A 17,856-nucleotide genomic window follows, 5' to 3' on the forward strand; every position below is an offset into this window, starting at 1 on the left:
ATGTTTTGAATATTTGTAGTGATCTTTGATTTTGGATTTCAAAAGAACAGTTCTTTAGATTTGGTGAAAACTTTGTACCATAGCTATGAAAGGCATCCTAAATTATTTCCTTTTATTTGAATTGATGCTTGAATAATATTTCCCATTGTGCATCTCTAAACTTGTTCCTTTTCTATCACATGACAAAGGGTCAGTAGCTGGTTTTGAGAATGTAATGTGTAAAATATTATTTCATGCACATCAACAAGAAGCTGCTGGTTATAGATTGGACTTGATGATTGTTCCTTTTAACCATTATGTTTTAAACTTTTTAAAAACTATAATTTAGGAGGTGAACCAGCCATTTAACCCAAGTTTGGAGCATCAGTCAACCTCATCAACCCCAACCAACAGTGAAGAGTTATCTATCCATCCTGTTCTTACAGAGGCTGTCACCTGCATGTCTACTGCTATTGACCAGAGTATGTTGAACACGTTTTTTTATTACCTAACAGTACATGCAGATAGCAAGAAATGACAGTAACGTTGTTAATATTTAATATTCACCCATTGTTAGGGGCAGGGATATATAGGATTTCTCATCTCCATCTGTTGTTCTGTCTGTCCCAAAATCTTGTGAATGCAGCTAGTCCTTAAGGTTTTAATGGATTGCTGTGAAACCTGAGAATTAAGATGATACCTGAAGATGTACATAATTGACAAATCAAATTACTGAGTAATACTCAGTAAATAACTCACTAATAGAGTTATTGCATACTTGCAGCTAAATACAGTTTTGATGGAATATTCTAAATGTATCTAGTTGCATAGTTTTTCAGTTGATTGCCGTGCAACTCGGTTGTTGTTATGGTCAACATCTGAAGATGCATATGTCAATCAGTCATTGTGTACCTGCAGTTTTTATATGCCTTATGTATGACAGTGTATTATGTTAAGATGTTGTTTCTATCAGTCCATTACTAATTTTGTCTCCTCTGCAGAATAATTTGAGCTGTCCACCAACTACAGTTAAAAGAGTGTATGGATGATTTGTACTTGGGGTAAGGAAGAAGCCTATTGATTTGGGGCTCAAAAACTTAAATGTCATGATCATGGTGACTGAAAGAATAAAAATAGTTTTATCAGAATAACTCAAGTTTTGTTTAAAGTGCCATTAGAATACACCAAAACAGCCTGAGAATGAAACAGATTTTGTGGATAGCTTGCAAGGAATAACCCTATTTATTTCTGGGTTATGTGGTCAGAGTTCATGGTCACTGTTACTGAGAACAAATGGTTTCGAAACAATAAGTTGAGTTCTGCATCATATATGGTTACCAAAGTTTGTGGATGGTTTGCACTTGGTGTAAGAAAAATTCCTTTTGAGTCACAGGATCAAAGATCCAGGTCACTGTGACTGAACCAAACTTTGTGAATGTCTTGAAATTGGGGTAAAGGAGAAGCCTATTGATTTTGGGAGTTGAAAGGTCAAATTGAGAGTAGCTGAAAAAAGCAAAAAGGTTTCTGTGCAGTATCATTAATTCTACCATGACAAACCTGGACCAAACCTTTGTAAATTGCTTTCACAAGAAGCTTGTTGATCTTGCAGCCAAAAAGGTCAGGGTCACTTCTTGAAAGAAGAAATATTGCACTTGGAGAATGGAAGAACTCTATTAATTTTGGAGTAAAAAGGTAAAAGGTCAAGTTCAATGTGACCAAAAGAAGAAGATAGTTTCTGCACAATAACATTGGTTCTAAATCACAGACCTCAACCAACTTTATGGATGTCCTCTATTTGGGATTAAAAAGAAGCCTATTGATTTTGTGGTTAAAAGGCAAAACACTGACAAATGTGTTCAGGCTATTACAAAACTAACAAGAAAAGAGTGAAAACAACAAGCTTTGTAAAATTTAACAAATAATTTATTTCCCTTGAAATACAAGGTAAAAATGAGAAAAAGAACATATACAGTAGTCCCCCTCTTATAAGGCCACCCCTAATGCAGCAGGGAAGTGGCCTTATAATGAGGGTGGCCTTTCTAGAGGGGAATGACATGCGAGTAGTAAATACATATGAAGAAAGTCACAAGTACATTTATTTCTAAAACATTTAATATTTTCATTAAAACATCACATGCAAGTTGTGAAATAAATGTAAAACAAACTGTCATCGTTTTCGAAAGAATGCTATGAATAACCATTGATATAGTTTTAAAACTGTCATTATAATTATGTTACAGATCACATCATCTGTCACTTTGTTGGTAACAGTCTAAAACACAAACTAGTCTTGTCACAATTAAAAATATCCTTGCTGTCATATCCTTTGCATATATCGTTTAGTCTTTTGTTCCAATCTTCGACAACTTCATTATTAACATCGGCTGATTCTCCACTAAGGACAGAACACAAAATATTGTGTCGCACTTGAAATCTGTGCAACCATTCGTTACTTGCGGTAAAGTCGTCATATCCCAATTCAACTGACAAAATTGTTGCTTTTTCATGTCATTCAAATCGGGTTACAAACGTCTCCTGGCTCAAACAATCTTCCTTTCTCCGTCCATTTCACCTTCCCACTTCTGCAGAATTGTTTCATTATCTTTCACGATATTGCTCATCTGAGTTTTTCTGACATCAGTTTTCTGCAAGGAACATCAACACCCCCCCCCCCCCCCCTTCAATCAGGTGAATTAATTTCACTTTCTCTTCTAAACTGATAATTTTTATTTTCCTCGATGACTTGTTGATCTTTTTGCAGTAAGTTATTCGTGTTGCCAACTACAGTACTGATAAAACAATTCTGTATGCATCTAAACAAATTGCCGTGTGTTTTTAAAGGAAGTGATGTTGTCACGTGATTCGTTAGTCGCAGTCTGGTACTCTATTGTTTTTATACATTTCTTTACACTAAGTGAGAGAAGCCAATATGGCTTCGATATGTGCCATTAACATCACGCAGATTTGACCCCGTGGCCATTAGGATTCGTAATTTTGACAATTATTGTCAGTAGCAATAACCACTAATTATCAAAGTGAACAAGCTCAACATCTTACTAAGGGAAGCCATAAAGGCTATCAAACCATTTTTCTGCTGACTTGGGTATTGTACATCGATACTGCCACTTCTCAGCTGTTATTACTTTTCAGTAATTGTAATCTTAACAATTATCAGAGTGACTAAACCGGACATCTTATGAAAACACAGCAGTAAGGCTAATTGGATTACATGTACTTACCTGTTTGTATGGATTAAAATTTGAGTCTTTCTCGGTTTTTATGGAATAAATTTGGCTTCTCATGAGGTGTAAATGATATAATATTAACCTTAGTGGTACATGTACTTTACTCAACACTTCTTTCAGTAACGAAAACCTGACATAGGGAAACAGAAATCAGATTACTTAACACACGTTATGAATAAAATACTGGTTCTGGATATATATTCAAATAAAATGCAGCTGCTTGTGACAATAAGAAGAAATTGGTTTCTGCATTCTAACATTAGTTTTTCTTTATAGACTTAGACCAAGCTTTGTGATTGGCTTGCACATAGGGTAAGAAGATTTTTGGGGTCAATATTTCAAAGGTCGAGGTCGATGACTTAAAGAAGGAAAGGGGTTTCTGCACAAAACTTTAATGTATCTACATAGAGGATTGTTAAACACAGGTGGTCATGTAATGTGCCACTGTACCACTTTTGTTAGATTTGTTGCCAATTTTTTCAGCCTTGTAAATGAAACCAGTATTACAGTGTTTTGCCTATCTTCCAATTTTTGTTATGTTCAGCATCTAAAAATTAACTTCCGGACAAATCACTGCCTACACAAATGTATTTCTGGTGGTGGTAGTGGGAGGTCCACACCACTTAAAGATGAGAAAAAGTCATGAATATAAATCTAAGTGAGAAAAGCCCTGTAAATTGGTACAGTTTTGTCATAGTCACTGAAAAACCATGATTTTTCAGCCAGCACTTAAGATACTAGTCGCAAACTTAATTTTGTTGGATTTAAATTACAGGAGTTTTCAGGAGTTGATGATTCCATCAGTGAGGTGATGTATAATTGCTGTATGGGTCACTTAGGCATATGAAGGTCTTCATTGGCATCTTTTTCATTCAACAAAAATATTGGTCATGTTCTCTAAGAGACAAGTGCAAATAATTCTCTCCAGCACGGAACAACGAGCAACACCTTAAAACACCTACAGTATCAGAATTATCTAAATAAAATGGGAAAATTGTTATGGCGTAAATTGCCAGTCATGAAGACACTGTCAGGGGTACTGGAATGAAAATGGGAGGGATCTTTTATCTGAAGAGGTTGTGACAGTCCCACACAGATAAGTATTTAATGTCCACATCTGTCGAATAGCATACTGTTAACATTTTACCTGCCAATGAGGCTGATGGAGGAGATAAATAATGTTCCGTCTGTCAAATAGCACACTGTTAACATTCTACCTGCCAATGAGGCTGATGGAGGAGATAAATATTTAATGTTCTGTCTGTCAAATAGCACACTGTTAACATTCTACCTGCCAATGAGCCAGTGAGGCTAATGGAGCTGTTCATGAACACAGATATTTTAGCCTACCAAGTTTACAACCTGGGACCTCTGGCAGCGGATGCCATTGTGCTGACTACTAGGCCATCACCTTGACTAGTCTGTATTTCTGTTCCCACTGATGTTATAACCTATTTTATTGTTTTGTCATCTGTCTCTGTGAATGCTTAGCTCTAAATATCTCCTTTGAATACATTCTGCAATCACATTAACATTAGTAATATAAACCAGCTACCTCCTGAATCCATCCCTACTAAAAGATTAATTTTTTTCTTTCTGTCTGTAATAAACCAAGGGCAGTAACGTGTGCCTGTTATCTTCCTTGCCACAGTTAGGTGTAGTCAGTTTGTAAGCTTTGCTTCCATACACAACATCATTCAGAAAAAGCCTCCTATTTAATCCAAGGCTTTGAGTGTAAAATTCAAGCCATCCATTCAAATTTTCTGATTTATTTGGATTAATACAGTGTGACCCTGCTATAACGCACTCTGTTATAACGCAAATTCGGATATAACATGGTCGTGGCATGGCTCCTGAAATTTCAGGTACCTTATTACAGGTATTTTTCTCAAAAACCAAAAAATTCTTATAAGTATGAAAAATAAAATACGTAAAGAGTTTTATTATCATTTTCGAGAAGAGATTGCATATAAATTCGAATATAAGACGACTGTGGCTGAAATATCATATACATGTATTATACTCATGCTCTTCGTAAAAGTGCGCAAAAGAATGTGTAGAAAATTTATTATCATTTTGGGGAGGAAATCGCATATGAATTTGAATATAAAACAATCACTGTGTGGCTCCTAAAATTTTTAAATTTAACCAATTTCTTAGAGTTTTGTGCCAAAATAAACATCGGAAATACGAGTATCTGAACCAGTGGCTGGGCCTTTTGAGAACTTTGATCTTTGTTTATTGTTGAAAAATGACAGCTCATAAGTGTTAATATTATTATTACTGATCCTTGGTCTAATAATATCCGACATATGTTCTCTAAATTGCATGCACAACTAAGCAACACCCAATGCGGCGGTTGATAAAAGATTCTTGCCAGAATTTATTAATCAATTAATTTAAGTACATTGCTCATCATCAAAGTCAACTGCCGAGCTAAACTTGTTCATATTAGGGGGCAACAATTTATAAAACATCAAAGAAACAAAAGCCACCAACATGTGTGCATGGCTTGGCGTTGTTGTTTTATGCAATCTGTTGACTAGTAAATAATGTCGTCCATTTCCTACAAATATACCCCCATTGTTTAATGACAATTATTCTTGCTGTAGTCTTTCAAACCGATAGGAGTAAAGTGTTAACACATTAACCCCTGGAGCTTTTTGTCATTTTCACCTGAAAATCGAGTAGCAAACACATTTTGAAGGCTATTTCTGAATAAAACACCAAATCCCCGGTCATCTTTCAATAAAATACTGTCTGGTTGTGTTAGAAACATCATTTTTCATTGGATTTTTGACTCACGCATGAGCAGAAGGGTAAAAGTTGGAGTTCTTTTTATTTATTTATTTTTTTTTTTTTTGCTAAATGGAGCCATTATTTTTGTATGGAGACCACTCTTTATTCCAAATGCCCATCTTATCCTACTTTTTGCAAAGGCTCATCTGTCTGTTTGCAGTTCATACCGGTTTGCCTTATATCTGAGACGAAAAAGTCTAAAATCCGGACACAAAATCGGATTCTGACCACGGGTGAATTTTGGGTTTTAAAAAAGTCGGGTCCAAAAAATGAGTTTTTTTATTTGTATTTTGTAGTGCAAGCAGATTATTTATTGAAGAGCTACATCTGTCTACCTTTCTATAATACCACCCACTTTAGTGCATCATGCATGACCATGACGCTACAGAGCTTGGCAGTAGGCTACTACCTCCTGCCCCGTTAAGTTGTCACTAGGGGTTAATGTGTTAATTAGTGGACATTTTGAATGGGAAACAGAAACGTAAAGCTTTTACTGTTAAAGAAAAGATTGAAGCATTGGATAGGATTAAGTCCGTGTTAAACAATCACAAGTTGCTAAAGATTTAGGTGTGAATGAATCAACGGTTTGAGGATGGAAGAAGGAAGAAGCAAAATTAAGAGAGATGGTTGTGGATATGCATGAAAGTGAAGGAATGATGAGGAAAAAAGCAAGACTAGCAGGAGACACCCAACTTGATGCAGCCCTTTATCAATGGTTTCTCCAGACTAGAGCTGAATGAGTGCCTATATCAGGACCAATTTTAAAGGCACAAGCCAAAAAATTACACACCAACTCACAAGATTCCAGCTTCAAAGCAAGCAATGGCTGGCTAAACCGTTGTAAGAAGCGACATCGGATTAGTCACATGCAGAAATTCGCTTTTCAGATTCTGAAGCTGCTATGAACTATTCAGATGAATTGAGGGAAATAATAGAGGAAGGTGGATATTCCCCAGAGCAGATTTACAATTGTGATGAAACTGGATTGTGCTACAAAATGATGCCTGACACCACCCTAGCTGTGAAAAAAGATGAACATAAACATGAAGGGTTTAAAAAAATAAAGGAGAGATTAACGTTACTGTTTTGTGTCAATAAAATGGGACGACACAAACTTAAACCACTATGTATTGGAAAATTCAAATCTCCTAGGTGCTTCCATCATTTGAATGTGAAGACCCAACCATTTTCAAAAAATGCATGGATGACAGCTGCTTTGTTTGAAAAATGGTTTCAAAATTAATTCGTACCAGCATTTCGATCCCACCTCAGAAATCTGAAGATATAGCTGAAGGCATTGTTATTTTTGGACAACTACCCTGCACACCCACCTGCCGACAGCCTGGTTACTAAGGATGGGAAAATAAAACCTAGCTTCCTCCCAAATAATACAACTTCCAGGATTCAGCCTCTGGACCAGGGCATAATATCAGTTTTTAAAATGAATTATCAAAGAGAACTTTTGAAAAAGATTGTTTGCGATGAAACATCAGTCCAGGCGACACTAAAAAGTTTAAATCTGAAAGAAGTAATGTACCTCGGCTGCAAATCTTGGGATGCCATTACACCACACTGCATTGAGAACTGCTGGGAGAAAGGACTTGGAGCAGCATTTCCTATTACACAGGAAAACAGGGAACATCAGTGATGATGACAATAGTTTATTTGATGGATTTTCTGAGAATGATGTCTTCAAGGCTGAGAGGGCATTTGGGGAGCTGATGCAGTCACGTGAAAGTGTTGATGAATGGCTCAATTTTGATAATGACTGCCCAGTTGCAGACCATGTTTCGGATGCAGAAATTATTCAAAATATTAAGTTCAATAACACCAATTGTGATGCTTCTGATGATGACAGCGAGGACACCACACCTGAGGATGATCCACCATTAGCAACAGAAGCACTCAAAGGTTTAGAGTGTGCTTTGAGATGGATGGAGACGCAAGATATCGACTATGTTCGAATTCTTCAGCTGAGAAATTTAATTTACTTTGCCAAGAGCAAACGTGACAGTAGCAGAAAGCAGCTGAAAATCACAGAGTTTTTCAAACAATAATAAGGTATTACAATTGATGGATGAGAAGTTTAGTGGTATGAAATTTATACAGACACCGTTAATTAACCTTCGGATGTACTGTTTCATCATTCGTTACGTACACCCGTTACATAATTTTTGTTATTTTTTTTCCATTGAATTCAGTCACATAATAATCTGTGACAAAATTATTGAATATTTTACATCTGTGTGTGGATATTTTCGATGAAAATACTTGTATTGTGGATTCAATGTATGTTATGAGATTCGCTGGTGAGTACATGGTGTTGATACTCTATTCATGCTATAGATTAGACATGTATATATAAACTATGCATGGTTCTCTGAATAAAGTAATATATTATATATGCAATTTCTGTTATCACTGCAAATGTTTTTCTCATTTAATATACATTGATTTAAAATGGTAATTGTGCCAGTGAAGCATGCATTTTCACACCCGCTTTTATTACACACACACACACACACACTCACCCCGTTAAATCCACAAATGTTTTGGTACTGTACATGGTTGCTTATAACACTGTTCAATTCATAACACGGTCAGGTTCTATGACTTCCAACTACCGTGTTTTAGTGGGGTCACACTGTACTGATTCATAAACATGTGGTATACATTATTTTTCCTAGTGGGCATATGTCCCTGTGCTGTCCAAGCTTGGTGTTTTGGCCTATTCAGGGTGTTGCTGGCCTTAGAATACTATCCACCCTTGACCACCATGCATGACTATAAAGTTGAAGCATTTGTTGACATAATGATGAGAAAGAGTTTCCTTTCCTGTTGCTTCCCCAGTAAGCAAACCTTAGGGAGATTAATGATTGGCTGTCTGAACAATCCTGTGATCAAAGGAATGCTAAACCTTTCTTTCCAAAAATCCAGGTACCAACCGTGTTCTTGTCACGCTGGTACAGGACAAATCCCACCACCTACAATACTGAAATCTCTGCATTGGATAAGAATGTAACAGCAGTTAACATGTCTGAACCACCATTTTATAATGTGGATAAGAATGTGTTTCTCTCGACATGGAAGCTGGTTCGAAGCATTGCCACATCTTCGATGCTCGATCTGGCTTCTTTTAACAACTGTTGGAGAAATCAACCAACCAACATGCCTGGGAATAGATGCCTAGAATTGCCTGGATCATTAACATAGCAGATGACCATAAATTGGCTTATGGGATGATTGCTCTTCCAATCTTGACTTGATACATCATGATGTGCAACCGTATCACACTTGGCTTTAATGATGACCCCAGTTTGCTCATCAATGCTGTTTGGGTGCAAAAATTTAAGAAATTTGGAGGCAGGCAGCTGAGGAACTGCCACTCCAATTGGCTGCTCCACATGTATCCTCATTTAGAAACCAAATATTCCTGCCACAATGGTGACCCAAGCTATCTTCAGTTCAGATTGGATGGTTTGGTGGTCTTGACATAACTAGGCTTCCTGGTCAAGAAACTTTTACTGTCAGTGGACAGTCAGAGAGTCATCATACACTTCCTCTGATCTGAAGATAAATTGAGAGCAGCAGTCATGCAAGTTCCTGTCCACACCATCAAGCACCCCTTATAACATATAGAGACAAGTCGTGCCAACTGCAAAAGACTCTATCTAACCATGAAGGTAGGAAAGCAGAATATCGCCTCTAAACCCCTGTATTCATGGCTTAAAGTGGGTTATATGATTGAGTACTCTTATGTCTCAAATGACCAAAGTCACCTCATCAGGATTTCAGCTCATGAAATTATAGCAATATCAGTGAGCCACACTTTCATATGCACATTTTAAGACATCATAGAGGCTGTTGGCTGGCATGCAGAGTCAGCCTTCTCGAGTTTTTATATGAGAGACAAAATCTGAATTTGGTGGGTGTCTTGGGTGTCAGGTGACCACCAGCCCTAATTAAACACACAACCTCTTAGCTTCACTGGATTCATGAGTGAATTTTGATGGAAAGAAGATTTTAATAATCATCTTAACAAATATAGCAATCACAGATCACTTGATCATAGACTGTGTTGCTTTAAGCAGGAGAATGATTTATTGTTCACATAGGGATTCCAGTCTTTGTTCCCCATGCTTGAGGTATAGATAGGATGCTAATCATGCGCTCCACCTATTGCTTATTCTCCTGAGGTTAGTGTGCTTGGGGAAAGTATTCAAAGGAGAAAGCAAATTTTATAGTAAATTATGTTTCTCTGAGAATACTTACCTGATCACATTACTTGAAAACCCTACCAACCAGCCCACTGTGATAGTTTTCTCAATTAATATTGGCGACACAGCTGTGGCAGTGGGAGGTAATGGGTAAGAGTTCCTGTCATTTGTCTGTATGATATAGACCAAATAGGTGAATTTTCACTGTTAAATAGGGCTGGATTTGAGTGGTAGCAAGCTTATATCCCAAACGTTGATGTGATTGGGTAAGTATTCAGGGAGAAACATAACTTACTATAAGATTTGTTTTCTTTTTTTTGTTAGATTTTGAGGAGCCATTTTACCTGCATTTTAATGAGATCATTTTGAATGAAATCAGATGTGTACACATTGATAGTTTTTACATGTCTGCCATATTGTATTATGTTATCAGTCCATGTCTGTTACAAATTTCATTTCCACACAGTAACTTGAAGTGCTCATCATATACAGTTATCACACATTGTTTGCACTGGAGGTAAGGAAGAAACCTTGAGATTTTTGGGATCAAAAGGTCAGAGGGTAAGGTCATTGTGACTGAAAGAAAAAAATGCTTTCTGCACACTTTAATTTATTCTACTTCACATATCTGGATCAAATTTTGTGGATGGCATGCATTTGGAGTTGGGAAGATGGCTATCAAGTTTGGGGTCAGATGTCATGGGTCAGGATTTCTGACTGAAAGAACAAAATTTGTTTCTGCACAGCTATTTGAATTCTCAACCATGTACCTTCTTAAGTTTATGGATGACTTGAACATGAGGTAAGAAAGATGACATTTGATTTTGAGGTCAGAATTTCTCAAGGTCATGAGTCACTAAAGAAAAATGTTTTTTGCATACAACTTGCTGCAACTTTTCCCATAGAACATATTCCTTGAATGAACTTTGTGGATGGCTTGCATTTAAGGTATTGAAGATGCCTAATGATTTTGGGATAAAAGGGCAGGGTCATTGTAACTCAGCAGCTTTTGCACAATAACTTTTTTTACAGAGTAAGTTTCTTGACCAAACCTTGTGGATGGCTTGCACTTAGATTAATAAAGAGAGCTGTCAGTTTTAGGGTCTTGTAGATATATTGTTGTACTTTAATAATTGGGCTGAAATTGACTCTTATAGTACATACTCCTTTGTGTTACACATGATTCTGCTGTTAGTGACTTTAGACTACACTATAGTTAAAGGTTAATTGAGCAGTCTTGGGAGATTCTAGGTGATTTTCACCTTGATAATCAAACAGTGCTTTAATAATGTGTGTTCTTACTCTTTGTTAAAGTGATAGGGTGAATGGAGACATAAGAAGGCCCCACCCTCAGATGTGGGAGTAGCAGCATCCTCTTAAGGTCAGTGTGCCTTCCAGACAATGTTTGTGCAGTGACTTTTGCCCTAATAGTTCTGATCTAAGCTTGTACATCAGATCATTGTTGCTGGACTGGTCTTTGTCTGGTGACTGGTCTTCAAGTGCTGGTCACCAGTCAGTGGAGTTCATTATCAGTCTGGGGATAAAGATCAGGTAAATGCATGGTTTCCTTTTAAGCTACCAGCCAATTCTGACAGGAGTAGCAGGGTTAGAAGTGAAAATAATTTTGTTAATCAGCAATGGGGGGTAAGGTTTTTTCAAGGTTTTAAACTTTTTTTAGGTTCAGGATGCAAAGCCGTTATAAGATTATCTCAGTTGTGAGTATAACATTTATTTTTAAAAAATTGATAAATTATCAAACGAATGATAGAATAAAATGACTGGATGTCTTTAATTTGCATAGTTTGCATTCTTTCTTGACTGCCTAACAAAAAAGTGTGCAAAAAAGCATTTTTTGTGGTTTTCAGGTAGAGTCTTTCATTTTTCAGATATTTAGCTGGTATTCTTTATTTAGGTCTCCTTCAGGGTTTTGTTTAGGTTTTATTTAGGTTTCTAATATCAAAATGACATTTTAGGATTATTGAGGTTCACTTCTAATCCTAGGGTAGGCAGTCAGTTTGTACTCTTACTTAGGAAAGGGATTAGATTTGATAGCCTTACGTAATTAAAATTAGTTGCAAGTCTCCCCCCCTCCCCAAACAAATACATGTTCACAAGAATGAAATCATTTTTCAGTCCGTTTTTAATCCATATTGTACTTAGTTCTGACTCAGGGTATGAGGCAAATGAGGTATCATTGGAGATAATTGCTGGAATATACTGCTTCAGGCTCAAGAATTACTTTCAACATCATGTTTGTTACAGCTTTCCACCAGACAAGTCATGTGAGCATGACAAATGGGAAACTTGATGATGACTTGCATGTTCCAGTCGCTGCCAATGAGACAGTGGACATCTCTGACACGCAGACAATCATGATAATCCAGGAGGATTCCAATGGAGAACACATCAGTAGTACCCTGACCTCACAGATTATGTGCAGTAGGGTATGGGTATATTTTATGTTGAGCAGGGGAATCTGTTTTAAAATACCTGTTGGCTACCCCCGCCCCACCAAAACATGACTTAAAAATTAACTGTTTTTAATTCTAAATTTTGTCTTGGAGTTGATGTATGATGTAGACTTTTTTCTTTTAATATCCTCCATAGAAAGCAGGACTCCAAGTTGCGAGTAAATTACTCGAAATTTCAACCAAAAGTTTCATTGGCAAGTAAAGTTTGCAGAAAAGCCGTTTTCTGGTGAGAGACCCCCCCCCCCGTCCAAAAAAACGTGGCTCAAACTCATTTATATTGATTACAGGTGGCTCATCGTTTCTTACAATTTACCTATCAGTCACAGCGGTCATTCACATATGACATCATGCAGTGAGAGAGGGAGGGGGGTCAAAACTTGGTGACAAAGTGTAATGAGGTCGGGGGAAGGGGGGGTGTGAAAAAATGAAGTCACAATAAATATGTGTGGAATGCTTCATTCAGAAATAATGTCAAAACAAAAAAGATTTTGTGACCTGCATCCTCAGTCCATTTTTATCCACAATAGATAACAACTTTCTCGTGGACAATTTATATTAGTATTGTTATCTCAGACAAAACAGTTTCACTGAAGCATAATCCCAAAAATTATAGTTTAATGTTTCAGATGAATCTGTGGAAAAAGAATAATTATTTCTTGATAATTAAGGGTTTTTTTTTCTATAAAAAGAAGTGTTGCAAGGATTCTGTGCAGTAATTTATACATGAACCAGAACTTTTGTCGTTTTACATGTTGGGGCAAAATGTTTTGTCCAATAAAATTAATATGGTATATATGTTATGTTTTTCATTTAGTTGGTACTTCAGTTTCTTTCATTTTTGCATCTGTCACCAAGATATGGTAATTATATCTGCAACCTATGTTTTTTACATTCCCAGGTTTTTCTTAGATTTTTGTTTGTGATTCAGTGTATAATTTATTTGTATAATTTTACAGAGGTAAAGGTCCCTGAATTTTTATCATGATTCTTTACAATGCAGGTCTCATAAAAAGTGATTATACAGTTGCTGGTAGAAAATATTATTTAGCACATGATTATGTATTTCAAGTTCTGTATTAACTTTGGGAAAGAGAATGCTCTTTGTGCAGAAATTGATCTTTTTCTACTGTGTCTGTATTTTTGGGTGCCTGTATTAGCATAGTGCAGACATGGGTAAAGTGAAATTGTGCTATATACTGTATCATACAATATGCGGCCAAGAAAATATTGTATGTATATACTCTCAACTATATGAGATGGTGATGGAAAAGGCAGCTGCAAAAGCTTACGACTTATGTAATGCAGTTAAAAATTTGATGCATATTAAACGAGAAACACTTAAAACACTTATTACATACATAATATTTATTTTTTGGTAGAGGACCATTAGAAGTAATATTCATGTATAAATTAATTGTCAGTTGAAGTGTTAATAGTTAGGCTATGGGTACTCGCCAGCAATTTGATTGTATTCATAATAATAAATCCATAGAAAATATGCACAAAGAAGCATCATTTCTATGTTTTTATCTGTTAGATTCCATTAGAATTCAAATACTTAATTTCTTGCTAATACACTTGTACTATCTTATGAAACACTATTTAACAAAACACTCATATTTGCTGCACATGTCCAAAGGTTTTGATTTTTTTTATAAATATTAATTGCAGAAATCAGAGATTGGGAATTTCTAAAATGAAACTTGTACTTAAATTTAAGGCTGAGCAAAAACAGGAGTTCAGAGTCCCTCCATCTCTTCAACCTAAATGGTTCTGTTCCAGTTAATGTTAGCATTATAAAAATAACTGTTGTTTATATTGTTTGTACTACTGTAGAACAAAAACAAGGAGTAGTGTCTGTCTGCTTAACTGATTAGAAAATAAAGAAGATATAGAGCGGGTGCGTGTGATGATGATCAGAAAGGCTGATGTCATTTTTGGGCAGTAAGCTTATTTCAGCAAATGTGTGTGATAATAATAGTTCATTGAGCAGACATTGGTGGACTTTTCCCATAAATAGATAGGTAAATTAATTGATTCATAAATAAGCCAGATGACTGAGCAAAATTATGTTGTTTGCTATTGTTTATCCTTGATTAAGCAATGATTGTACACAGATGGATTATAGACAAACACAGAGAAAACAATGGTTTTATTGTGAAGTGTTCAGTAATAATTAGATTATCAATTGTCAGCTTGTTAAGGAGTAATTTTTAAATAAAAGCAAGAAGCACTGATAAGTAATTGTTATTCAATAATTCAGCACATTGTGCCAAATTACTAAATAAAACTATATTTTGTTTTGGCACTAAAGCATTGTAGTACTTAAAGAAAATAGTGCAGTTATTGTAAAATATGAGGAGGCCCACCATGACTGCTATATCCAAATTCATTTTATAACAAAACATGATTTAGCAGGGTTTCACTCTTTCACTTGTACTGTAGATGGCAAAATGGCAGCCTCAACATCAGTTATGGTTTAGGTTCAAATCTGTATAGTCATACAGGAATGGTCCTGGCTTTTAAAAAGCTGTCGCAAAAAAAATCGCCAACCTCAATATTTTGTCGCCAATTTTCAAAAAGTGTCGCCAAAACAAGTAGTGTACATTTTTCCAAGTGTTAATTTAGTCTATTAATGTAACAGGCAATGAAAATTACAAAAGATGGGTTAGTTAATACTTTAATTACAACAAGCATTAACAAAACGTTACAAAGTGTTACATGAAGATCCGTCGCGATTTTAGGGCTGCCCACTTGTTGAATGCAGTTTCAAAGTCTAATTTTTCACATCTGTACATGCTGATTCTCATTAAATTCTGGAGAGATGAGATGCAGAGCTTATTTCTGATGTCAGTTTTTATGAGGTTCATCATACGGAATCCACGTTCACAGTCTACAGTGATGACAGGTGACACCAGTAGTCTCTCAGCAGCCCCCCCCCCCGTGGCTAGCTTCCCAAAGCTTGTAACGAATTGCTTCCTAACTCCCAAGAATGATCACTGAATGCGGTATAAATTTTCTCGACAAGAAAAATAGGATCTCCGTTCCCACGAATGAAACTTACACGAGTCAACACCTGGCAATACTGGACCATATATATAAGCATAAATTCACACCCAATTTAGGGATTCTTTCACTCCTGTATTTTGAGAAATAAATAATTATTATTAATTATGCAAAACTTTTTTTTTTTTTTTTTTTTTTTGCTATTTCTTGTTGCGGAGTTTAAGTCTCTGCAGCCGTAACACGAGACTGATGGCAAAAGGAAAAGATCAATGAGTAAAATGCTGCACTGGCGACAGATGTAATTGTGACTGAGATTTTTTCCATTTGTTTTGTATTTATACACAGTAGTCGGTACTTGAAAGGTTATCAGTTTTCTATGAAGGTTCAGCAAAACTATTGTATTGGTATATGTATTAAAAAAAAAAAAACAGAAGGATTAGCCATACAATTAATTGTATCTGTTCTATTCGCGTCTTCAGAAGTCGGTCAGTTGTAGGTATAGTGCGGTAGCATGATTGACTGTATCGCAGCATACAGTCCTCAGCCCAGATGTCAGCATGAGCAGATTATGATGTAACAATGCACTGTAAAGATGGGGTTGTCAATAAGAACAAAGGATCGTTTGTGTAACAGATTGATTCCAATGCATTGCTTAGTCAAGTTTGTGGCTTCCTTTCGTTCTGCCTTTTAATTTATCCAGTCCAAATCCATGATTGTATGTACAAATTAAATAACCAAAAAGTATGTCGCCAAAAAAATCGCCAGATGGGATATTTTAGTCGCCAATAAGGAAAAAAAATCGCAATTTGCGACATTGGCGAAGCCCAGGACGATCCCTGTCATAAGACCCCAAAAATTGGCAGGTATAGCTCTCATACTTGAATGTTCTGCTATTTCACATCCATACATCCTCCCTCTGGCCCTCGGGCATGGTCACAATTTGGTTATGTTTTGTGTTCAAGTTTTTCTGTATGGACCTGGGAGGAATGGAGGTCATACTTAGACTGTAGAATTTGGATTTTCTGCTCTTTCATGTCCTTGTACCTCTTTCCTCAATTGCACCTCCGGGCATGGTCAAGGTCATTTAAAAATCTTGCTTAAGTTTTCTGTTAATATTGTTGTTAATGACTACGGCAATAAGTCTCAAACCTAGGTAGGATAATTATTCATATATAGTTGGTCTATCCACAAGGCAAGGTATAGTTCATTTAAAAGTCTTGGCATTGTTTTTGGTTATTTTTTTAATTTTTATATTTTCCAAATTCCAGGTGACGGCTATCTTATTTGGACTGTAAAATCAGTAATTTCATATTTATGTATTCCTCTTCCTCTGACTCTCATGCAAGGTCAAGGTGATTTGAAAGTGAAAACACATGTATATGTGTTATGTAGAGGACAGGGAAGACATAATATTTTGGAATTTCTCATCATATTTATCAGCGGCCCCGAGTGGCCGAGTGGTCTAACATGCTCTCCGTTACGGATCACTGTCGTCAAGTCTCGGAATCAGCTAATGTGGGTATGTGAGAAAGCTTGCCAGTAGCTTCTCATGGGTCAGTGGTTCTTTCCAGGTTTTTCCCGGGTTCTTCCTCCACCATTAATACTGGCCGCCTTGTATAGCCTATCTTGTGCTGAAAAATGGCATTAAACCCTACAACAACGACAACCACAACCTCATCATATTTATCATGCTAGGAACATTATTTCAGAGATAAGTATCTTTAACACATTTTCCACAACCCCACTGCAGCTAAATTCATAACATCAATTACCTTTATCTTCCTGAAGGATGAGGATCAAGATGAAGGAGGAGGAGGGGATGATAGTGATGGTCTAGAAGGAGACAGTCAGGAGGGGGACAGAAGATTTGATGAGTTAGCACAGAGATGTCAACAGCTTGAGAGGGAGAAAAAGGAGATGGAAGAGAAGTACATGGCTGAGATTCATGAGCTGAATGAAAAGGTAAAGCAATTAATGCCATGATGCCATTTCTAAGCCTTAAAAACTTGAAAAAATGTTTTAGCTATTTACCTTTGTTTGAAAATCGGTTCTTTCTGTGTGTCTAACACTGATAGGAAGGGTGAACCTGATGTATCCTCCAGTATGCATAAGCGACCTTTTTTAACAGTAAGTTTAGTG

General features: G+C 36.4%; 1 protein-coding gene across 1 annotated transcript in view; it reads left to right on the forward strand.

The window, feature by feature from the left end:
* Positions 1-17,856, forward strand: part of LOC149776899 (uncharacterized) — a 37,784-nt gene that overhangs the window by 8,755 nt on the left and 11,173 nt on the right. The window contains exons 4-6 of the mRNA XM_089941597.1: positions 329-461; positions 12,503-12,684; positions 17,506-17,679. Coding sequence (XP_089797723.1) covers positions 329-461; positions 12,503-12,684; positions 17,506-17,679 — 489 coding nt within the window. The remainder of the gene's footprint in view (positions 1-328; positions 462-12,502; positions 12,685-17,505; positions 17,680-17,856) is intronic.

This window comes from Sinohyriopsis cumingii, chromosome 18 (assembly GCF_028554795.1).
Source record: "Sinohyriopsis cumingii isolate HCF-2022 chromosome 18, ASM2855479v2, whole genome shotgun sequence".
NCBI lineage: Eukaryota > Metazoa > Mollusca > Bivalvia > Unionida > Unionidae > Sinohyriopsis > Sinohyriopsis cumingii.